The sequence below is a fragment of the Saimiri boliviensis genome, chromosome 7 (assembly GCF_048565385.1).
Source record: "Saimiri boliviensis isolate mSaiBol1 chromosome 7, mSaiBol1.pri, whole genome shotgun sequence".
NCBI lineage: Eukaryota > Metazoa > Chordata > Mammalia > Primates > Cebidae > Saimiri > Saimiri boliviensis.
The window spans coordinates 121,168,375-121,193,301 of NC_133455.1; the positions used below are offsets into that span (position 1 = coordinate 121,168,375).

A 24,927-nucleotide genomic window follows, 5' to 3' on the forward strand; every position below is an offset into this window, starting at 1 on the left:
GCCTGGCTCCAGCCAATCAGACATTTCTTAGCTATATGTACATGTGTGTTTTAAATACCATGTTAACCTGATGCTTTATTCTTGTGTACAGAAATATATAATCATTGAGACAGAATGTGTTAATGAAATCAGGGGAAGGTAAAAACCTTCACATACATAGAATGTACAGCACTGACCTCACAGATAGTCTCAGGCACACACACCCACCTTAGAATGGCTTTGCAGTATTCCTTGAAATGCTGCATCTGGGAGATGATGTAAATGGTTTGCTAGCTAGAGGATTATTAATTAGAAGTGTATCTGAGCAATGGCATGAGATTTTATTGCTTAAGTGAACAAGATGGCAGGGGCTTTGCTTCCTGTGGCTGGTCCAACAAAGGTTTTCTATTTCCTGTCAGCAGTAGCATCTCATGCAAGATTACAACTGCTGAAGCCCACAAGGCAACTGAGTATGGAGAATTCCTCAAAGCTGTATGTTGTGTCTAATTGGGCAGACTGCTTAAAGCATAGAGAGAGCTATTTCTTCTGTTAAAGTAGGAATTGCTGTTAAAGTCTGTGATATCAAAAGTATACTCGCTGAGGATGAGGCTGCAGTGAGCTGAGATCACACCACTGCACTCCAGCCTAAGCAACAGAGTGAGACCCTGTCTCAAAGAAAAAAGACTTAATCATTTCACTCTTTATTCTGTTTCCTATTTTCTAAACACCTTAGCTACTCTGATTATATAAAAAAATGTGATATCCATCCTTTGGACTTCCTCACTAAAATTGAATGTGGCTTCATTTGTGCAACTTTTTTTTTTTCTTTTTTTGAGACGAAGTCTCGCTCTGTCGCCCAGGTGGAGTGCAGTGGCATGATCTCAGCTTACTGCAACCTGCGCCTCCCAGGTTCAAGCAATTCTCCTGCCTCAGCCTCCTGAGTAGCTGGGATTACAGGCTCCCATCACCCCGCCCGACTAATTTTTTGTATTTTTAGTAGAGATGGGGTTTCACTGTGTTAGCCGGAATGGTCTTTATCTCCTGACCTCATGATCTGTCCTCCTGGGCCTCCCAAAGTGCTGGGATTACAGTCGCGAGCCACCACGCCCAGCCACAGTAGCTTTTTTGTGAGTACTAAAAGGTGGCACTGGTATGAGAGCCTGAGAGATTAACAAATAGATATATGAAGATTCTATATAAACTTAACTTTTTCTTTTTCCTTTTTACTGTTGGGTCACTTTACAGCTGAACTAGGAGCCTGCTTAGTCTTTATTGACTCATGTAGTTTCCCGTGCTTCAGTCTAGGTGTGTATACCATGTATCCCCTGGAACTTCCTTCTGTGGCCTGCCTGCACCCCATTTTTTCACTTGCCATTACTCTGCTGTTCTCCCATGAGGATCAGTCAGTTCTGTCAAATGCTAGGGTTTGTTCTTTCTGCACATTTCATTTCCTACTTTCCAGTGGGGCTGCCCCACTTTGCCACGACCCTTCAGAACTGATCTCCAGTTTGTGCTTAATAATCTTGTTTGTAGCAGAGGGAATCAGGGCACAGAGGTCCTTCTTCCAGTGATGGGTGATACATACACACAAAGGGTCATCTGACTGGAAATCCTGAGGCTCATCATGGTCCACGCTATTTAATCTTGAATTCTCCTGGCTGTTAACTTAAAACATTCAGCCACCATTTGTAAGATCTCTTGTATTTACCATGCTGAGTCTCTTTTGTCATTGTCAATTTTATATCCTCAAACAATAAAGCTTTGCTTAAGCATCCACAACTATTAATATTGAAGTGGTGATGACCATCAGAGTTTGTGTTGTGCTAAGCAATTCAGCATTTTGAGAGAGAGAGTAATTCAGTGACTGCATGGGTAGTTTTATTCTCAAATAAAGGAAGTTGGTAGAAAAAGCAGTCTTTCTCATGTTTGTTTTTCCCAAATCTTTTTTTCCACCCAAAGCCTGGATTACTCCCAAGGTGAAAGGGGTGATGTCTGGAAATCGTTAATCCATGGGATTTGTTCATGGTGTATAAAATTTTCAGAAAGAATTTGCTTTTTAAATATGATTTCCTGATTGACTATAGCAGACATAAATCCAGGAAGTACAACTCTGTCAGAGTAGCCAAGATCCTTATTAGCTTCTCAGATGTATGAGATTTTTTTAGTGCGTGTGTGGAGTGGAAGAAAAGTCTTCCCTTGGGCAGGTTGGATGGAGAGAGGGAAGGTAGGAGAAGAAAAGAAGAGAATAATAGTACACAGACACAAAGCAAAGGTGCTAAGGTCAGGGGAGGCAGGTGTATATACCCATGGCTTTCCTGGAATTAGCTGCTGTGCCCCTGAAAAAACAGCTTTACTTCAGTTTATAGTACTGAGACCAAGAAGCTAGGGAGACACCCTTAGTGCCTTCTCTCCTGATATGGTTTCATTCTTGAAGTGCTCTTTAATAATATTAAGAAACATTTCCTATTCCTCTTGGTGATACAGAGTTCTTGTGCCACTATTTTCAGAGAAAACTAAGCTGAAAATATTGGCTGAAGACCCTTTTGCTCAGATTTCTCCTCCCATCTGGACTTCGTTCCCCCATGCATTCTTAAACACCAAATTACACCAGTTTCTCACATGTTACAGTGAGAAACAGTTTTCTGGTTGTCGCCAATGTTAGCATTAAGAGTTCAGATTCCTGGCCAAGAGTGGTGGCTCACACGTATAATCCCAGCACTTTGGGAGGCCAAGGCAGGCAGACCATGAGGTCAGGAGATCAAGACCACCCTGGCCAACATGGAAACCTGTCTCTACTAAAAATATAAAAATTAGCTGGGCGTGGTGGCGCCTGCCTGTAGTCACAGCTACTTGGGAGGCTGAGGCAGGAGAATCACTTGAACCTGGGAGGCAGAGGTTACAGTGAGCCAAGATCACGCCATTGCACTCCAGCCTGTCAACAGAGTAAGACTTTGTCTCAAAAAAAAAATGATCAGATTCCTGTATGTGACTTTCCTTTCTCCAATCGAAAGATGCCCATTTCTGATATTTACGCAAAGCTACAGATACATTTACAATTTCCCCTGGATTTTGGATGATAGCCATCTCTTCTTCCCTGCCACCTGTGCCCTCTTAGGCTGTGTTCTTGTTAAACACTCTAATGAGAAGCCATGTCTGCCACAGGCTCCAGAGGCAGAATGAGACCCTCAGTGGTATAGCCTATCTGTGAGTACTCAGCAGTAGACTAGAAGTCTGATAGAATCTGCAGAGTCTGTTGTGTTTGGTTTAACACTAGAGTTCAAATAATAAGGTGACTAATGGCAAATTGTCTCTGCCTACCCCAACCCTTCCGTGTACAGACAGATGGACAGACACAAACACACACACACGCCCTCTTAACCTGACCTTGAAATAACTGCCACTCACAGATGTCTCCTCCAGAGACTGGCCTGTCTTTGGGAGCCTTTGTACAGATAAGCTATCAAATCTCATAGTGACTAGATGATCATACTTGGCTCTTCTTTGTAGTCCTGTGGACTGAGAAGGAGCCAGTAAACATGTCCTCATAATTTCAGTTAACATCTTTGTTATGTTGTTCCTTGTTTATTGAGATGCTGTCAAGGTCAGGAGGTCCCTTTTGTTTAACCTGGGTAACTTCGCTTGCCCTTCCCCGCCACTCCCAATGCTATAGGAGAAAATAAAATGTGATGATGAGGTTATTACACTATTTTGCCCAGTAGGCAACAAACGTATTGCTGTTTTTCAGATCATCTGTCTAGCAGACATGTAATAATGCCAAAAGGTGCTGTTGTGTTTGACTGTAGCAGTTATAGCAGGGCATATGAGGCACCAGGCCTCAGAGTCAGAATGGAGTGAGAGTTATCTATTTCAGTGCTTACGTGTTCACACAGGCATGCAGGGAGTTAAAAGCCACCATTTTCCCCTGAGGCCAGCTGCCTACCTAGCTTTTCCTTTGAAATCCAGCATCAGTACTTGTTGGGCTTGCCTGCTCAAAAACTATGACTGTCTCTTTGCCCTCTTTTGCTTCATGTTTCTTCCACATGCCTAGATTTTTTTTTCCCCTAATGTCTCATTCATAAATCTGTAGTCCTGGAACCATGCAGTAGGGAAGCCATTCAGATATATATATATCTGAGTGCTTATATAGACAGCGTATATAGAGAGAGGGAGCACTTCTATTTAACTCACATTTTTCACTAAAACACAATGAGTGATTTGTTGTGGAGAGGCAAGCCTCAAGCCAAGAACTGAACTGAAAATGTTTTCTCATCTTTGTTAACTCTTAACAGCAATAAATTTGGAACACATTTCTGCTCCTGGAATTTCTGAGTGCAGCAGTTAAGTGGCATTCTGCGTGGCTTTCCTGACTTCTTCATTATGATTATCTCATTGACTTTAAGCAGCCATCCTTTGAGGGTGCATACTGTATGTACCTTTGATTGCTTGGTTTGTAATAGCTTCTATGCTTCCTAGTAGCATTGTCTTCCTCCCATTTCTATGTGCTGTCCTCATCTGTATATACGTGTTAGCCCACCTGCTGGTGAATGACCTGGTTTTAATATATCTTAAGTTTCCAAGTACTAAAGCAAGTATAGAGATGCCTACAGTCTTGACATCCTTTGTAGCATATGAAGAGATACATAGATACACTCAGCTAGAGATGTCCTTCCTTCACTAGTGGGCAAGCTCCTAACAGTCTGCTCCCTATGCACATCCCTTAGATTTCATTTGAGTAGCATTTGTTATAATGCATAAGGTAAAAGAGATTTTAACTGAAGGAAGATTGAATAGGCAGAATGCATTTAGCAGCTCTATAGCAGCTATATAGTTGAAATAAATCTTTCAAGATTTATTTTATTCTGAACACTGTTCCATATCTCCTTACAGCTTTGAGAATATAATGTTTTCTCTCCATATCAGAGTCCAGAAATAGAGGATGTTTTGTTTTGTTTGCTAGAGTGGTAATTCATCCTTAAAGAAAAATTGGCAACAGATTTGTGAGCTGTAAAACTAAGAAGAAATGATCATTTGTTATTTTCAAAAGTGATTCTCACGTTTCTTCACATTTCAAAACCTATCATCTTTTGTGGTTTTTATAGGCACACTTACACTTCGACAGACCATAAAGCCCTTGAAATCTGAAACCTTTGGAGCAAGTTTCTACTTTTAGAACCAGATATTTCTATTAGTAGTGAGATTTCTGATTAACATTTATTCATTCCAGTGACCTAGTGGTGCCTGGACCTGAATTCCTAGTGGCAACTGAATTATAAGATTTTCTGACCTCTTCTTTCACAAAATAGCTGTGCTGAAATGAGAACGAAGCACATTGCTCCAAACCTGTGTGACAAGGCTTGACACACTATTCTTCGTTTTCCTGACCCTGACATACATTATTGACCAAGAAGATATCTTACTTATTGAGGGTAAAGACTTTGAGGCAGAATTTATGAATTTTATTTTCTTGCATGTTTTCAGAGTTTAGCTCTCAGCTGAGACCTCTGGAAAAGAATGCCATTCTAAGGTAATATTTATGCAAAGTTATTCTGTTGGTTATTCTGGGACTTTCTTAATGTACTCTACATTGAGAGACAGCAGTGCAATGATAGTCCAACAAGAAATCAAAACTACCACTAGCATTTATGCACTTAATATATGGACAGTTGAGTGTGCCTCTGAAGACTTCAGCAGGTAGGTAAAAAGAACAAAAAGATTTTGTAGCCACTTAAGAGCTGTGAGCTAGCCACAGAAGAATCATAGTAGACCTAAAAATAATTAGCCAGGAAGACAATATGTGATCAATAAATGTCAGCTTTAAAAAAAAAAATAGCATCTTTCAGGCTGGGTGCCATGGCTCACACCCCTAATCCTAGCACTTTGTTAAGCTGATGCAGGAGGATCACATGAGCCCAGGAGTTAAAGACCAGCCTAGGCAATATTGTGAGACCCTTTCTCTATAATAAATTTAAAAATTAGCCAGGTATGGTGGTAAATGCCTATGGTCCCAGCTACTTGAGTGGCTAAGGAGGAAAGTAGGAGAATCGTTGAGCCCTGGAGGCTGAGGCCTCAGTGAGCTGTGATTGCATCACTGCTCTCCAGTCTGGTGACAAGGCAAGACCTTGTCTTAATTTTAAAAAAAAATTATTATAAAAAATGATGTCTTTCAAAGGACAAAATATTAGTACCCCATGAGCAAATACCTTAAGCCCCAAATAATACTCAGTACTTATCAAATCTTTGTGAGGAGGCTTCTGTGGCTAGCTCACAGCTCTGAAGTGGCTACAAAATCTTTTTGTTCTTTTTACTTACCTGCTGAAGTTTCAGAGGCACACTCAACTGTCCATATATTAAGTGCATAAATGCTAGGGGTAGTTTTGATTCCTTGTTGGACTATCATTGCACTGCTGTCTCTCAATGTAGAGTACATTAAGAAAGTCCCAGAATAACCAACAGATTAACTTTCCATAAATATTATCATCTTAGAATGGCATTCTTGTCCAGAGGTCTCAGCTGAGAGCTAAACTCTAAAAAGTAAAAGATGCAAGAAAATAAAATTTATACCTCTCAAAATGAGTTCTTAGTGTAACTATCTGGCACAGAAACAGTAGAGTGGGAAGAGAAAAGCAGGCCTATTGGACAGAACTTTCACACTGCACATTTCATCCAGGTATTGAAGTCACATGGCCCAAGAGAGTATGTTTAGATCTCAGATAAATGAGTTGCAGAAATGGAATGCTGTAGAGTCTTCTATTACTATTTGTATTGAATGACACAGGAATAACTTACCTGTCTTCCTAAATACCATTAGTTATCTAACCTGACTTAAGTGGAAACTAGGTCAAAATAAACACCTTTGGAAGATTACTGACTGGTCTTGTCACTGTGCCATCAAATGCTGGCCTCTGAAACCTGTTTGAGAATCTAATGCATAAAAAATAAATCTGTATAAGATAAAACAAAGCTCTTAGTCTTAACCAAAAATGTCTCATCCCTTTTTATAATTTAAATTTCCTTAACAATTTTGTAAATGTAGCATTGCGGCCATATTGACATTTTGGCATCATATTCGGTACAAGCAAAGGTTATTGTGAAAAGTTCATTTTTTAATTTCTTTTTTCCTAGTGCAGAAAAATATATTTAACTATAGTTCAGCCTAGCTGTACAACCAGTTTTGCCTGACCACATATTTGATGATTTTAGTAGGACTCCTTGCCAATGTATTGAGGTTGTATGTGGAAAAAAGTTGTAACTTATGGGTCCTATAAGACATTCTCTTTCTACTTGGCAAATGTCCCTCTTCCCTCTTGAGATTAGGCAATGGCAGTTCTACCTTGTGGGAAACACAGTTTCTTTTCTAAGTGGCCTGCTCAAATTAGATAGGAAGAAAAAGGAAGAGATAAGGGCATTTCCCACATGATTGACATGGTTCATGTGTTCCAGAGAGGCTTAAGTAGTTTTTTTATGGATAGATTTGGGGACGATGCTAGCTGGGCAGTTACATATGCTTTCACAGAGTAAGCTCAATAGTTTTGTTTTTAAGACATTTCCCTTTGACAGGGGAATAAAAGAATAGACACTCTAGTCATTGCATAGAATGAGGTTTGTTTGTTTTGTTTTGGAGTAAGGGTTTGTATTTTTTATTGATATATCCTAGTATTTCTTTGTAAAATGAATTTTTATCCTGGATAAACCATTAAGAATTCTCAGGCCAGGCGCGGTGGCTCAAGCCTGTAATCCCAGCACTTTGGGAGGCCGAGGCGGGTGGATCACGAGGTCGAGAGATCGAGACCAACCTGGTCAACGTGTGAAACCGCAACCTCCGCCTCCTGGGCTCAGGCAATTCTCCTGCCCCAGCCTCCCGAGTAGTTGGGACTTCAGCACTCACCACCATGCCCAGCTGGTTTTTGTATTTTTTTAGTAGAAACGAGGTTTCCCCATATTGGTCAGGCTGGTCTCAAACTCCTGATCTTAAGTGATCTGCGCACCTCAGCCTCCCAGAGTGCTGGGATTACAGGCGTGAGCCACTGTGTCAGGCCAAAATTTATTTTTTATTAAGAATAAGGACCTAAAAAGTCAGCATCCCCAGTCAAAGTAGTAGTTGGAGTGAGCTAATATCTTTTAAAATTCCATTTTACTGTAAGGAACTTGACCTTCTCAATATGACCATTTATCACATTGTCCCCTTTCTTCATGGTCATACTTTTTTCTTCCAGTTTGTCAATCAAAAGTAATTACCTAAGATAATCAGCTCTTTCAGCCTTTGCAGCCCAGATGTAGCGTTTGTCATGGCAGCTGTATACACACAAACATGCTTATGTGCGCTAAGAGAATGGGAATAAATTGCACAAACCCAGTGAAAATCCCAAAAGTGATTTTTAAAATCAATTTATCTGTTAAAAAAGATAGAGAAAACCAAGCTTTTAAAAAATGAGGAATGAAATAGGGATGCATTACTTGGCATCATGGAGGATATATTAATAGAACCATGATTAAACTGTTTCGTCATTGGTGCACAAAGTGTATTTTCAGTTAAAATAATGTTACCTTTAAAGACTGCACTTGGAATTCTTTTAAAATTTTCCATAACAAGCAGTGTGTCTGTTTGTGTGTGTGTGTAACTCTGTCACCCAGGCTGGAATGCAGTGGCGCCATCTTGGCTCACTGCAAACTCTGCCTCCTGGGTTCAAACAATTCTCTAGCCTCAGACTCCCGAGTACCTGGGATTACAGGCACACGCCATCACGTCCAGCTAATTTTTGTATTTTTAGTAGAGACAAGGCTTCACCATGTTGGCCAGGCTGCTCTTGAACTTCTGACCTCAAGTGATCTGCCTGCCTTGGCCTCCCAAAGTGCTGGGATTACAGGCATGAGCCACCATGCTCGGCCACAACAAGTGTATATTTATGCTCAGAAATAAAGTACAATATTTTTGAAAGGTTGGCATTGTTTGCCAAAAGCTATCCAACTTCCTCATTCTAAATTCTCTGCTTGATTGAAACATTCTCTTTTTTCTGTGACAGGCTGTGTTGACATCCCTGTTGTAGGTAGGAAATTCCAGCACAGAACTGATACCAGAAACCTGCTGATTAGGAGTCTCTTCTAGAGGCCAGGAGCCTTTCACAGCAGCACTTTGGTGTCTATCCTTTATCCTTAGAGAGAGTGAGTTTTAAAAACAAAAATAATGCTGGCCAAGCACACTGGCTCACACCTGTAACCTCAGCACTTTGAGAGGCCGAGGCGGGCAGATCATAAGGTCAGGAGATCAAGACCAGCCTGACCAACATGGTGAAATCCCATCTCTACTAAAAATACAAAAATTAGCTGGGCGTGGTGGCACGCGCCTATAGTCCCAGCAACTCAGGAGGCTGAGGCAGGAGAATTGCTTGAACCCAGGAGGCAGAAGTTGCAGTGAGCCAAGATCACCCCACTGCACTCCAGCCTGGCAACAGAGCAAGACTCCGTTTCAAAAAAAAAAAATTATAATGCTAAATTGATTCATTTTCTCTGGTTTGTCTAGCCAGACTCCAGCTTCTATGTTATTTTATACTGTATAGACCTAAACAGAACTCTGATCTTTTTAGTAAACTAAAGATTGTTTTAGCCACTAAGCTCTTGCTCTTTATTCTCTTAATTATTTCCTGGAAATAATATTAGAAACAAAGGAAATATGGTGTATTTATTATGCAGCCATTAAAAACATATTTTCAGTCATTTATAATGCAGTGAACAGTACTCAATACAATGTTAAAGAATGTGTCAAATGAAATGTGACGTATGATACTGTTAGAAGCTGATTTATATAAATTTATTAAAAGACTTGGCATAAAAATTACCAAAATGTTACAAATGATTACTTCTTGATACAAGTGTATGCAGTTGTCTTATTTCCTTTACATTTTTCCTTTTTCCCCAATTTTTTGGAGTAAAACATATATTGTTTTTATAATAAAAGCATAAAACTGTATTTGCTTTAAAAACTCTTATAAAAAAAAAAAGAAATAAAGGAAGGTGACAGAAGCAGTCCTTTGAGGGGGTCCAAGGAGGAATCAGTGTTACTGTGGAAAGTAATACCAGGCCTTGCTTCTGTTAACTTGAAGATTATTGAGCTCCCAATTCATTAGTTAGGCCAGAGGTGTCCTCTTGATGAAAACTGCCAGGCTGGTGACATGCAGCAGGTGCAGACCTCTGTAGTGTGAGCCCTGGGAACACACCGAGAACTGCCAGCATTTTGGCAGTGCTTCGCAGCGCTCACAGCTGCTGTGTTTCAAGCAGGTGCTACTCTAACGCTTCAGTGTTCTGTGATGTGAGGTCTGGCCCCACTCTTCCTGAACACTCTAGGCTTTGACCACCTCCCAAATACCTGGCCAGACTATTGTCACGAGAGCTGTCAAATAAAATCCTGGGGCAGGAGTCATCAGTCATTTAGTGCGCGTCCAGAGGAATCAAAGGAGTATCTGTTCATGCAGGGGAAAGGAAAGAGAAAAGAAAAAATGGAGAGCAAGTCTGTTCCTTAAGAAAAACACAGAACCAATGTTACAACTAAGAATTTTAAAGTCCTTGGCTGTGAGTCAGGTGTTTGGTGTTATATAAGGATTTATCAGTCACTGTTTTAGAAGAGTATCGGATAACCTCTGTGAAATGAATGAGGGGAGCATAAGCCAGGATGAGGCAGAATTCATAATGAGTTCGCTCATCACATCTCTTGGCCAAGAAAAACATGCACTTTCTCCAGAGACGGAATTTTTCTTCCATTCCAGGAGGTGGAGGAACATTTGAAGTATATGTAGTCCAGGATTTCAGATGAGCAGCTTTCACTAGCAGTTTTTTGTAATCCACTCATACATAAGTGAAAAGAGAAATTGTGAGGTAACTGGAGTCTTTCTGTATCAGGAATAGCATCTCTGTAAAAACAAGTCAGTCCTGTGCTTTATTCCTGCCTCAATACAGAGCTATCTGCCTAGTGTGGATATATTAAGCCAGCATTCTCTTCCTGTCTCCCAAAAGGGCAGCTGGGTGTGACAGCATAAATGTGTGACAGTGTGTGAAAATGTTTCTATAATCTTGAAGATTTCAGTAGTGATTAGAAGAGCTTTAGTCTCTGGTCAATTATCTTTTACTTGGGAGGCATAAAGAATATTTGAGTCCCTCATTTCAGACTGACCTTGACTTTTCTTACTGTTATGATTTCTTTTGCCTTAGATCATCCAGCCCCTCTTAGAACTTGACCAAAATAGAAGTAAATTAAAGTTGTACATTGGACACCTGACAGCCCTCTGCCATGACCGAGACCCCCTGATCCTCCGTGGACTCACTCCACCAGCTTCCTATAACTTGGACGATGACCAGGTGGCTTGGGAGAATGAGCTGCAGAAGATGACCCAGGGGCAGGTGAGCCTCTCACTCACACTTTGACAAGAGCCTGTGAAAATCCATTTGCTATGTAGGTTGATGCAGCAATGGTACCTTGGGGAATTCTGTGTTCAGATTCAAGATTTTGGGGTGGTAAAGCATTTCCGGATACCATTTTTAAAATGATTTTTCATTGCTTTTTTATTGTTTTATTTTTTTTTAATTCACAAATTAAAAATGCATATTTCTCATGTAAAACATGTAATTTTGAAATGTTTGTCCGTCGTGGAATGGCTGAATAGAGCTAATTAACATTTGCATTACCTCGTATACTTTTCATTTTTGAGTGTGTGTGTGGTGAAAACAGTTAAAATCTACTCTCAGCAATACATTGTTATTAAGTATATTCAGCATGTTGTACACTCGATCTCTCTCTTTTTTTTTTTTTTTTGAGACAGAATCTTGCTCTGTCATCCAGGCTGGAGTGCAATGGTGCAATCTTAGTCACTGCAACCTCCACCACCTGGGTTCAAGCCATTCTCCTGCCTCAGCCTCCTAGGTACCTGGGACTACAGGCATGTGCCACCATGCCCTGCTAATTTTTTTGTGTCTTTAGTAGAGATGGGGTTTCATCATTCTGGCCAGGCTGGTCTCAAACTCCTGGCCTCAAGTAATCTACCCACTTCGGCCTCCCAAAGTGCTGGGATTACAGACGTGAGCCACTGGACCTGGCCAGTTGTACACTAGCTCACTTGAACTTATTCGTCCTTGTCTAATGGAAATTTTGAAACCTTTTAGCAACATCTTTCCAGCCCCTGGTAACCACCATTTTCCTCTTAGATTCAAGATTCTTGACAATGAATAGTCTTCAACAGATACTTGGAATTACCTTTTGAAAGAAATACTACTCGATTCTTGCCTCAGTGTAACTTACTCAAGTATCAGGAAGGGCTGATTTATAAGGGAGAAGGCTAAGGCCAATCTGTTAACATTGTCGTAAGTTATTACAGAGAAGTGGTAGCCACTGAAGGAAAGTCTGAGTAGTTCAGGTTAATCCCATGTCTTAGTCCATTCAGGCTGGTAAAACAAAGTAGCACAGACTGGGCGGCTGATAAACAGCAGACATTTATTTCTCTCTGTTCTGGAGGCTGGAAGTCCCAGATCAGGGGCCCCGGCATTGTTGATTTCTGGTTCCTTTTTTCCTATTGCATTCTGCAGACCTCATGAACTAATCACCTCCCAAAGGCCCACCTCCTAATTCCATCACATTGGGGGTTGGGATTTCACCATATGAATTGAGGGGAGAAGGGTAAACATTCTGTCCATAGTACTCCCTATACTACATTTTCTGTTTACTGTCACCTGTAAAAATCCAGTGATTCCTTTTTTTACATGTTATGATTTTTAGTTCAATAAAGACAGGGTAATGCTAGACTGGAGACAAAAATCAGTAACAAAAGAAACAGAAGACAGGATGAAGTAGGGATAGAGTACAGACATGGAAAGGGAAGCAAAGAAAAAGTTGATAAACACTGAGAAATAAACAGAAAAAGAGAAAAACAGGTCAGTTTTTGAATTTAAAGCTCTTTTTTGCTCCTAGTTTACTGATAGAGGTCAGTGATATTCCTTACCCCTTTCAGACTTCATCATACCAACAGAAGTCTAAAGAAATGCACAGATGTTGTAAACTTACTAACACTCTTCATCAGAACTTTGAAGCTATGCACTATTTCTAGCTAAATACTTTCTATTTGTTAAATATTGTTTGTTTACTCATGGTGTGTGAAGGTAAATTGTATTTAATACAAAACTTCCTGTGGTATGATATTAAAGATAACAGTGACAACACACAAGTCAAGAAATGCAACCTGGTGAGACTTAGAGCTGTACTTACTTTCTCATGATGTGGATATTGCCTAATAGTTCATAGACATATTTCACAGCCTAACTAGTTATTCAAGGCACCTCATTTATTTGCTGTGAAAATATAAGACCTACTTCTCAAATTTAGCCTGTTGCCATAGGAATTTTATTTTCTTCTTCTTTTTTTTTTTTAAATAGAGACAGGGTTTCACCATGTTGGCCAGGATGGTCTCTCTCCTGATCTCAGGTGATCCACCCACCTCGGCCTCCCAAAGTGCTGGGATTACAGGCATGAGCTACCACACCTGGCCCAGGAATTTTTATTTCTTTCTTTCTTTCTTGAAAGAGGAAAAAAATGTAAAGGACAGTATTAAATTCAGTGAGGTGCTGTGGCTTACACCTATAGTCTCAGCTACTCAAGAGGCTGAGGCAGGAGGATTGCTTAAGCCCAGGAGTTCAAGGCTACAGTGAGCTATGATTGTGCCACTATACTCTAGCCTGGGTGGTGACAAAGTGAGACCCTGTTTCCAAAAAGAAAAAAAAAGAAAAGAAAGGAAAGGAAAAAAAAAGGACTGTATTACATTCCTAATAGCTCCTTTTTATATTGATAACCATATAGTAAAAATGTAGTGGAAATAAATAAATATATTCATAATTACAATGCAATCAAAAGCCCATCGAAAACAGGGCCCATGGCTATTCATTTTAGAGACTTTTGCTTCAGAATTTTGCAGAAAAATAGTGCTTCTTAAAACCAGTGCTGCCAGGCACAGTGGCTCACACCTGTAATCCCAGCACTTTGGGAGCCTGAGACAGGAAAATCCCTTGAGCACAGGAGTTCAAAACCAGCCTGGGCAACACATCAAGACCTCGTCTTTACAAATAATTAAAATTATCCAGACACAGTGTCACATTCCTGTAGCCCCAGATGCTCAGGTAGCTAAGGTGGGAGGATGGTGTGAGCCTGGACAATCGTGGCTGCAGTGAGCTGAGATCGTGCCACTGTACTCCAGCCTGGGTGGCAGAGCAAGACCCCATCGCAAAAAAAAAAAAAAAAAAAAACCTGAGTGCTTCTTAATATATTTAAGTTTAACTGGCGTTAAATTATTGCTTTGTAAAATAGCTTGTCTTTGTTTTGTTTTTGTTTTGGAGACAGAGTCTCACTCTGTCACCCAGGCTGGAGCGTAGTGGTGCGATCTCAGCTCACTGCAAACTCCGCCTCTCAGGTTCATGCAATTCTCATGCCTCAGCCTCTTGAATAGTTGGGACTACAGGTGTACAACACCATGCCTGGCGAATTTTTTGTATTTTAGTATGTTGCCCAGGCTGGTCTTGAACTCCTGAGCTCAGGCAGTCTGCCCGCCTCAGCCTCCTGAAGTGCTAGGATTACAGGAATGAGTGACCATGCCTAGCCAGCTTGTCTTTGAAATGGAAAAGGTATTTCTGCTCAGTCTTGTATTTTCAATATGCCTGGATGGACTTAATCTTACCAAAGGGAAAAAAAAAAAGCAAACATCTTCAGGGTGAGACCAAGATAGAAAATTTCAAACTAAGGATTTTTCAGCCAGTTTTGAGTGAATGAAACCTGATTAATAGACTTCCCATTGCACATTGTGTTATAGTCAAGCTACTGCACTCATCCAAACAATTGTGCTCACACACATGAACTCTGTTAATATTGTCATGTTTCCCCTTAATTGAGAATGTACTTCCGTTACTGAAGCTACTGTTTGAGGTGTGTGAAATTGTATTCTCCTCAGCAGTCCCTGAGAAACGAGACCTGGGTCGTCTACAGAGGAATACAACAACTAACAACCCCTACTATAAGTTTCTTCATAGCTTCTAAAGATTGGTGGAGAAACCAACCCATTTCCTGCTTCCTTACCCCAAGTAAGAATGTAAGGGGGTAATTTAGGTTGTCTAACAATACAAAATGACTTGCCTGTGAAAGTATTGTGATCAGAGTTTTGACTTCAGCTTTAAAGGCCAAGAAACATAAGATGTGAGTCACTGCCACCACCCAGACTGTGGTATTTTATTGTGGCAACCCTAGAAAACTAATGCACCTTGTTTGTGAGATGTTCTCCTCTGGGCACAGATTTCTTGGTTGACAGGGATTTTTTTTCCTCATTCCTTTAATACTTTTAAGATGTGGTTCCATTTTCTTTCGGCATGTATAGTTTATGTGGAAATCTTATATATTCTTTTTTTTTTTTGAGACAGTGTTTTGCTCTTGTTGCCTAGGCTAGAGTACAATGGTACAGTCTCTGCTCACTACAATCTCCACCTCCTGGGTTCAAGTGATTCTCCTGCCTCAGCCTCCCAAGCAGCTGGGATTATAGGCATGCGCCACTACACCCAGCTAATTTTGTATTTTTAGTAGAGATGGGATTTCTCGATGTTGGTCAGGCTAGTCTCAAACTCCTGACCTCAGGTAATCCACCCGCCTTGGCCTCCAAAATGCTAGGATTACAGGTGTGAGCCACTACACCCAGCTGGAAGTCTGCTATATTCATACAGCTTTGTTTTGGGCTGAGAGGGTGAGTGGGTGGGTTGGCTGGTTTGTTGGTTGATAAACCATGTTCTTTTTTTCTCCAGCTGCTTTCAAGATATTCTCTTTATCTTTTTCAACCATTTGATAATGTACCTAGTTGTGTTTTTCTGTATATTTATCTTGTTTGGAATTATCTGAGCCCCTTCTCTGGATCTGCGTTTTGTTGTATTTCATTAGTTTTGGAAAATTATTGGCCATTACCTCTTCAGATGTATCTTCTGCCCACTTCTTTCTTCTCCTTTTATAACTACCATTACGTATTAGTTAGATCATTTGAGATTGTCCCATATCTCTTGGATTTCTGTTCTGTTCTGTTTTCTACATTTTCTTATTAAACTTGAAGTTTTCTGTTATTAGTTTGGATAATTTCTATTGATCTATCTTTAAGTTCACTTTCTTTTTTGTGTGTCTCATAATTTTTTACTAAATGTTAAATAGTATCATTGCTTCTCGGCCTTTTGGCTAAGATCAAGTATATTAAATATTAATAGTCTAAGTAAAAAGAACAGTAGAAACCAAGGTAAATAATACTTATATCTGGAAATATACATTCCTCTTCTTCTGTCAGGCCATTAGCATTGGGGACTGAATCAAGTAAGTCTCTAATTGAGCTGGTTTGGGCTTCTTTCCACTATAGTTACCTTCACTGCACCACAGGCCTTAAGATTTCCAGTGGTAGATTGCCACTTTCATATGCTTAATGTGAGCTCTATGGTGCTAATGTTTCTGTTTCATGCTTCTCTCTCAGCTTTCAGCATGTCCTTCGTGCCTGCACCTCAGAGGGCTTTCTCTCTATGCTCTTGTCCTTCTCCAAGCAGTAGACTGTTGTTGTTAACTCAATATAAGACTCTGGGTTGGTCAGGAGTGGCTTCTTCATTTTCCCGCTCCAGTCTCGATCTTGGTGCTTCTGTCCCACCTCCAATGACAGACAACATCTCCCCCTACTCAGCACAGGTCTAGACTGTTGGCGTATTTCCTACCCTGTCCGCAGTAGCAGCAGACTTCCAGTTTGAACCAGTGCATAATTTAGGGGGCCTACTGGACTCCCTGTCTCCTTCCTGGCAGTTTGCTTTTGCCTAATGTCAGCACAAGAGGTAGGGCAGATTTTATACTCCTTCTCTAGCCTAGGAACAGAGGCCATGAAGGTTTCTTCCCTGCCCCCAGCAGCGCACAGCTTTTTCTGTCACAGTAGGGCTAGGTTCCAGGCACTGAAGTCTTTATTGCCCTTCTCTGGGTTTCGTGTTCTTAAAGAATGATAGCATGAGAATCAGAAGGGATTTAAGATGTTCTTTCCACCCAATTTGGAAAATCTCTTCCCTAGCACATTTCTTTTTCTTCATATCAAAGGACAGCCCAGGGTACAGGTGGAACTCATGGGCCTGTCACCACTGGAGCCAGTCACATATGTGCTCACACAGGCCAGAGCATGGCTAGACTTCTCTCATGCGCCTGCTCTGCCCTCAGTGTTGGCAAGCCCACACCTCTGCACCATAGAGGAGTGCTCTCTCAGTTTCCTGCTCTGTGCCCAATCTTTCCAACAAAGCCAATGGGAACCAGTGGAAGAGTTGGACAGTGGGTGAGTACTCCTTTGTGTCTGGGGCTCTGAGGGATTTGGATCAGTCAGGCTCTTTTCTTTCTACCCGCTTTATGGCTGCCACCTCTTTCTCCAGTGTGCCACCAGAGGTGTGTCCCATCTCTCCTCAAATGGGCTCATTACCTATGAATTCAGTTCACCTAGTTACCTTGGGATTGCCACTCCAATGAGCTAAAAAAAATTTTTTTTTTATTTTGTAGCTTGTCCAGCCTGTTCTTGTTAGTGTGGGAACAGTGTTCTTTTAGGGATTTCTACATTCTGTGCAGTAGTAGTACTCCTTATAAACTTGGGTTATTGTCAGGTTTCAAGGTGAAAGAAGAAAATACACAAAGGGACCGGGCATGGCGACTCACGCCTGTAATCCCAACACTTTGGGAGGCCGAGGCAGGCGGATCCCGAGGTCAAGAAATCAAGACCATCCTGGTCAACTTGATGAAACCCTGTCTCTACTAAAGACACAAAAATTAGCTGAGCCTGGTGGTGCGTGCCTGTAGTCTTAGCCACTTGGGAGGCTGAGAGGCAGGAGAATCACTTGAATCCAGGAGGCGGAGGTCGCAGTGAGCCAAGATCGCACCACTGCACTCCAGCCCAGGCAACAGTTTGAGACTCCGTCTCAAAAAAAAGAAAGGAAAATACACAAAAGGCGTTATTTTAAGGCTTTCAGCATCTCCTGGTCCTTTGCACATGTTTACACAAAGTTCTCTTTATCTAGCACGCTCAAGTTCTGCCTACTTGGACAGCTGTAGTCTATTAAACTTATGTGCCAATTTTTTAAATACATTTCTATATCGAATACATATAAAAGAGAGATGATTAAAACAGCCCCATTGTATATGCATTCTTAGGCTTTTTGAATGCTGACAGATTACTGGTACTTTAATTTGTGCTTACTTGGATAGGCGAGGTGGACTGTTTGAACAGCAAGAGAGAGAACATGATAACATCTCATGTTACCATGTTCTGGTAATACCATGCTATGGCTCACGCCTATAATCCTAACACTTTTTGAGGCCAAGGCGGCCGGATCACTTGAGGCCAGGGGTTTGAGACCAGACTGTCCAACATGGCAAAACCCCTCTATACCAAAAATACAAAATTAGCCAGATGTGGTGGCATACTCCCGTAATCCAAGCTAGTTGGGTGGCTGAGGCAGGAGAATCGCTTGAACTCAGGAGGTGGCGGTTGCAGTGAGCTGAGATCACGTCACTACACTTAGCCTGGGGGACAGAATGAGACTCCACTCCTCACCCCTCACCCTCAAAAAGAATGGTAGCATGAGAAGAATCAGAGGGGAAACAAGGTGTTCCTTCTGCTCAACCAGTTTGAAAAATCTTTTTTGACCAAGTAGAAATAAAATTCAAGGAGCATACTCAAGAGAATGGTCCCCACATCTTACACTCTCTCCCCTCTTCCCCCTCCCCTCCCTCCCTCCTCCCCCTTTAATGCTAATAGATGATTGGTGGCTGGGAACTCTAGATGAGACTGGTTGTCAAGGGAACCAACCCTGTGATAGATGGTTGGGGCTCTCCAGCCCACAACCCAGCCTCTTGGGAGAGGAGGGGAGCTACAGGTTGAATTGATTGCCAATGGCCAGTGATGTAATTAATCATGCCTACTTAATGAATCCTCCATAAACACTCAAAGGATAGTGTCCAAATGGGTTCTAGATAGCCAGCCGAACACACGGAGGTGCAGGAGGTAGTGCCCAGAGAGAGCATGGAAGCTCCACACCCCTCTCCACATGCCTTGCCCTATGCATCTCTTCATCTGCCTGTTCATTTGTATCCTTTGAAATATCCTTTGTAATAAATGGATAAACGTAAGTAAAGTATTTCTTTCCCCAAGTCCTGTAAGCCATTCTATCAAATTAACCTAATCCAAGGAAGGGATCATGGGAACTCCAGTTTATAGCTGGTCAGTCAGAAGCACAGGTCACAACCTTGGGCTTGTGATTGGCATCTAAAGCTGGAGGGTGGATATTGTGGGACTGAGCCCTTAATCTATGGGGTCTGACACTGTCTCCAGGTAATTAGTATCAGAATTGAATTAAATTATAGGACATCCAGTTGGTGTCTCCGGTGTCAGAAGAGCTGTGTTGACTGAGTGAGATTAGGAAAAACACTGGTTTTTCCTGCCTCTAGTAACAAGTGAAGTCTTCTTTATACCTCTTCTCAGCTGCATTTTTCTTTTTTCAACTACAGTGGCAGCCACTGTCCTAAATTGGTGGGCGTTTTTATAGTCCACATTTTTAGCTTTTTAATACATTTTTCATGTTTCCGTAAACAAAGTACAATATTGTTTAGTGTGCTATAAATTTGAAATATATCGTCTCATACCACTTAGGCTGGCAGTTCATTATTACTTACTGAACTCAGGCCCTCTAGTCATTTGATATTAGAAGAAAACATATTATTGAAATTTTTCAGAGAGGGTGATTCTTAGATGATTTTATTTATGGTCCTGGAGCCCTAAAGAAGCATTTTTTTAAAAAATAGATTGAGGTAATGTCAAGGTGGAACACTATTATGGTACAGTGTCTTGACCTAGCACTAAGAAAAAGGTTTTATTAAATTCAGGGGTTTTTTTCAATTGATACATCATAGATATACATATTTTTGGAGTATGGATAATAATTTGATACATCCATATATTGTGTAATAAATGGAATAATTGGAATATCTGTCACCTTAAATATTCTTTCTTAGTGCTAGGAACCTTGAAATTCTCTTCTAATCTTCATAAAATGTACAACATATTAATATTAACTGTAGTCACCCTATTGATCTATGGAACACTAGGTCTTATTTCTATCTAACTATATTTTTACCCCCTAATCAACCTCTCTTCAGCACGCCCCAACCCCCTTACTGTCCTCTCAAGTTCAGTTTTAGATTTAAGCATCTTCTCTGTGGATGCTCACATATTTGACCACTGTGTTAGCTTTCAGAATCACAGATCACTGAAATTCCAGGTCAAGGGGTTCTGCACGGCACTTAGAACTTCTCCTTATATATAAGATGCCCTGGTTTCACTGCCAAGCACTATTGCCATCTGTTGGACAGGAAGCCTTGTTAGTGCCTCCATGAATTGAGCATTGACATTAGCTAACATAGAACTAACATCTACTCAGGGAGTTCTGTTAGTGGCTTTTAAGTTGAACTCCATGAAAATTGGGAGAAGGCTGGGTGTGGTGGCTCATGCCTGTAATCCCAGCACTTTGGGAGACTGAGGATCATTTGAGGTCGGGAATTTGAGACCAGCCTGACCAACATGATGAAACCTCATCTCCACTAAAAGTACAAAAAAAATTAGCTGGGCGTGGTGGCACACGCCTGTAATCCCAGCTACTCAGGAGGCTGAAGCAGGAGAATCGCTTGAACCCGGGAGGCAGAGGTTGCAGTGAGCCAAGATTATGCCACTGCACTCCAGTCTGGGCAACAGTGCGAGACTGTCTCAAAAAAAAAAGAAGGCCGACTGCAGTGGCTCATGCCTATAATCCCAGCACTTTGGGAGGCCGAGGCAGATGGTCAAGAGATCGAGATCATCTTGGTCAACATGGTGAAACCCTGTCTCTACTAAAAATACAAAAACTAGCTGGGTATGGTGGTGCACGCCTGTAGTCCCAGCTACACGGGAGGCTGAGGCAGGAGAATTACTTGAACCTAGGAGGCAGAGGTTGCAGTGAGTCAAAATCGCGCCATTGCACTCCAGCCTGGGTAACGAGAGAAACTCTGTCTCAAAAAAAAAAAATTGTGAATAATTTTCAACGAAAACTTTTTTGTCAAATCATCTCTTGTATATAAATTCAAAGTTTTTCATTTTGAAAGTGTCAGACCTTTTCGTAGAACTCAGATTTGAGTCCTGCTTCATTTGTGAAGGGTAACAATGGGTTTTATATAAACATTGTATATGATTTTAAAAGGCAGTAGTGAACATGTGCTACACATTAATTCCTTCGTTTTGAAAGATGCAACAGAGTGGGAAAGTTCTATATCCACAGGTGCAGATATTAGAAAGACCACACTCAAGTATGTGATCTTTCTCATAGCTGCAAGTGATTGTGTTCAGCTTTACGATGAGGTGAGGAAACATTTATGAGCCTCCTATGGCTCTCTTATTCATATACCACTGTGCTGTGTAACACAATTTTCCTGCAACAATAACTTCAACTTTTCAATTTGTCACCAGTGCAATGGCTCATGTAATTGTAGAGTGAAAGTGGTAACAAAGTTGGGGCATAATATTGTTCTTCAAAAGTATCCTAGTTTGAAGAAATTTTATGTATTGTGATTTTATACACATTGGTCAGAGTCAGATAGTCTGACTAAGTAGATTTGGTTTTCGCTACCTATATGTAGTTAATTCTGCATACTTTATTTTGGTTTGCAGATATTTTTTGAAGACTTAAGTATTTGGTTTCTATTTCTTTGGATTTCTTGTCTCTAGATTCTACCAAGCTTATGTTGTTGAAATAATGAATTCAGGGCCACTTTACCTCTAGCTGCAATCTTGTCAAGTTCCAGCAGCTAAGTAAACTTGGACCAGGTCAGATTGGAGACACCTTATGACCAAGAAGATACTGTTTCTAAATATCTTGCATATGTGAAAGAACAGCCATTATTTTATCTCTTCAAAGGAATTTTCTTATCTAGTTCATGTGATTTTTTTACTTCTTTATATAAAATTGGAAGTTATAGTCATATCATACAGTTGTAATGTAAGGCTAAGGGGGAGCACACATCAGAAGATGAAATAAGCAGGCAGAAACTCAGGTCTGAGTCTCACAGTCCTCCAGATGCAGTGAGTAGTTCTGGAGCTGTGCTTCTCAGAGAGGGTGGCAGCCGTCAGAGAGGGTGGGCCATCAGAATCACCAGAAGAACTTTGTTCTTTTCTGCATTCCCATCCCCATAATTCTAATAATCTAGATAAAATGAAGACAGAAAAAGTAAGGTGAAGTCAGGAGTGAGCTCACAGGCACTGTCGGAGATTTAATTATTATCATGCGCAACATGACAATGTTTCAGGCAGTGACACACTCCATATTCCATAGTGCTCCCATAAGATGGTAATACCATATTTTTACCATACCTTTTCTATGTTTAGATATGTTTGGATCTAGAAATACCACTGTGTTCCCGGTCACCTACAGTATTCAGTACAATCACATGCTGTACAGGTTTGTAGCCTATAACCAGTAGGCTGTACCATATATCCTCAGTGTGTAGTAGCCATACCACCTGGATCTGTGTAAGTCACTCTATGATGTTCCCACAAGATCAACTGATGACGCATTTCTCAGAATGTATCACCATGATTAAGTGACACCTCTATAGTATGCAGTTTATAGTATCCCACAAGATTAAAACAAAAACAGGAAAAAATTCCCCCCCATGGGTCCTCATAAAAAATGTAATTGTAAGCAGCATCTTCAACATCCTTCCATATGTACAGCCATGAGGTTCAGAAGACTTCTTTTTTTAAGAAACATGTCAGCAATACCATAATGCCAAAGTACATTTCATAAGAACTATTTTCTAGGAGTCTCTAAATATTGCTGCCCAAGTACTCAAATATCTAATCTACTACTTAATGTAGGGAATAAATTTTCAAGTATTTGGAAAGATTTAGGCAGTACTCTCTAAATACTAGTTGTCTCAACCAAATTTTGTTGTATATTAAGCAGCAATATGTTCAGGATCTACTCTTTGACAGTTACCAGAATGTAGTTATTCAGTGTTCCTTTCAAGTATAGAGTCATACACTTTAAAAGTTAATTGAAAAAGGGAAAAAAAAATAGCCAAGTATGGTGGTGCATGCCTGTGGTCCCAGCTACTTGGGTGGCTGAGGTGGGAGGGTCACTTGAGCCCAGCACACTGAGACTGCAGTGAGCCAAGATCACACCACTGCCCTCCAGCCTGAGCCATAGAGTGAGGCCCTGTCTCAAAAAAGAAAAGAAAAGTCAATCTGCCCCTTCCCCTTTATTGTGGCCAAGGAATCACCTTTCATGGTCAGTGAGGCTGGTCGCAAGTATTCAACTGATAACAACCAAAATGACTGGCAGGACAGAGGTACAGGGTTTGACCAGCATGGTTGATATATTTAGTAGTGGAGCTGGTCCTCAGGATCAGGGCATTTGGCAGGACCATGGATTCTGCTAGCATAGCTGGTGTGTTTGTCAGGCTAGGACCAAGAAGCCAACCCGAATAGCCAACATTTTTTGGCAGGCAAGGGCTGAGGACTCAGCTAGCATGAGTGGAAATAGTAGGCCAGGGCCAAGAAGGTAGCTGACATGGTTGAGAGATTGGTTACATACCAGGATATCAAGCAAATGAGTAAATTATTGGGGCTAATATACTGAGGATAATGTGTTTGTCATGATAGGAGATAAGAGTACCAGATACAGAAAACCCTATCGGGTTGGATTGTTTTTAGAGGTATTGATATGAATTCATGATTTTAAACAGATAAATTGATTTAGATTTCTCTGTGTGTATGTGTATATATACATACATATGCATGCATGTATTTTCTAACCTTATTCTGCTGAAGTGACCTGAAACCAGTGATACTCAGTAACAGAGAGCTCACTTAGTACCCAAATGTTGGTTTATTAGATGCCTTTTCTCACAAGAAGGAACGAGAGCTCTTTGGAGAAATGATTTGAATCTAGGGCTATATGTAAGAAAGCAGATGATAATCCCAGAAAGTAAGGAAGCATTCCAAGAATGGTAGGGATATACCAAAATAACATGGGGAAAATCTTGAGGAATTTGAGCATCAAAGTAAGTAATGATAGTAACAGATTATAACAACACATTCCGGTAATCCCAGCTACTAGGGAGGCTGAGGCAGGAGAATCGCTTGAACTTGGGAGGTGGAGGTTGTAGTAAGCCAAGATTGTGCCATTGTACTCCAGCCTGGGCAACAAGAGTGAACTATATCTCAAAAAAAAAAAAAAAAAGTCTCTAATATATGAAAGGATATATGGAAGGATACCAAAGATGTTGCTTACAATTAGATTTTTTATGAGGACCCATGGGGGAGAAATTTCTTTCAGATCTCAGGACTAGAAATAATCAATATTCTATTGAATAAAATAGAAATCTATGAGTCTGTGATGGTATAAAGAAATGAATGAGTGAAAACATAAATGGAGGAAAAGGAAAACTCTAGCCTGTACTTGAATGCCAGCATAATGTAGACAGAATTACGGAATTAGAGAATCTCCATTTGGCACCATTATAGTAGTAACTGATTTGGGCAAGTATCATCAATGCTTGTGAAAAACACTGGGTACAGGTTTGCTAAGAACAGCCTATTTGCATAGATTGAAAATTTCTCTTCAAACACACAAAAATGTATTTCAGTTAATTGGCACAAAATATTTATAATTTACATTGCAAAAATCTGACACACACCATCTAAACCAAGTGATTAAGGTTAGCATCTCCAATAATGGGACACATCAACATGTGCTTCTTGGTCATATGCTCTGAGAAGAACACAGGTGGTATCCTTGCCAAACAATTGTCACCTGAATTTAACACTAGGAAACATTCACAGAGTGATACAGATAGAGACACAGATA

General features: G+C 40.7%; 1 protein-coding gene across 14 annotated transcripts in view; it reads left to right on the forward strand.

Annotated features, from left to right (window-relative positions):
* Window positions 1–24,927, forward strand: part of ERC1 (ELKS/RAB6-interacting/CAST family member 1) — a 515,798-nt gene that overhangs the window by 457,159 nt on the left and 33,712 nt on the right. For 9 of the 14 annotated variants that reach the window (XM_074403327.1, XM_074403335.1, XM_010345058.3 and 6 more), the window contains one exon: window positions 11,179–11,367. In XM_074403327.1, coding sequence (XP_074259428.1) covers window positions 11,179–11,367 — 189 coding nt within the window. Of the gene's footprint in view, window positions 1–11,178; window positions 11,368–24,927 lie in introns of those variants that run through there. The other 5 variants (XM_074403331.1, XM_010345062.3, XM_074403334.1 and 2 more) reach the window with 1 other exon arrangement.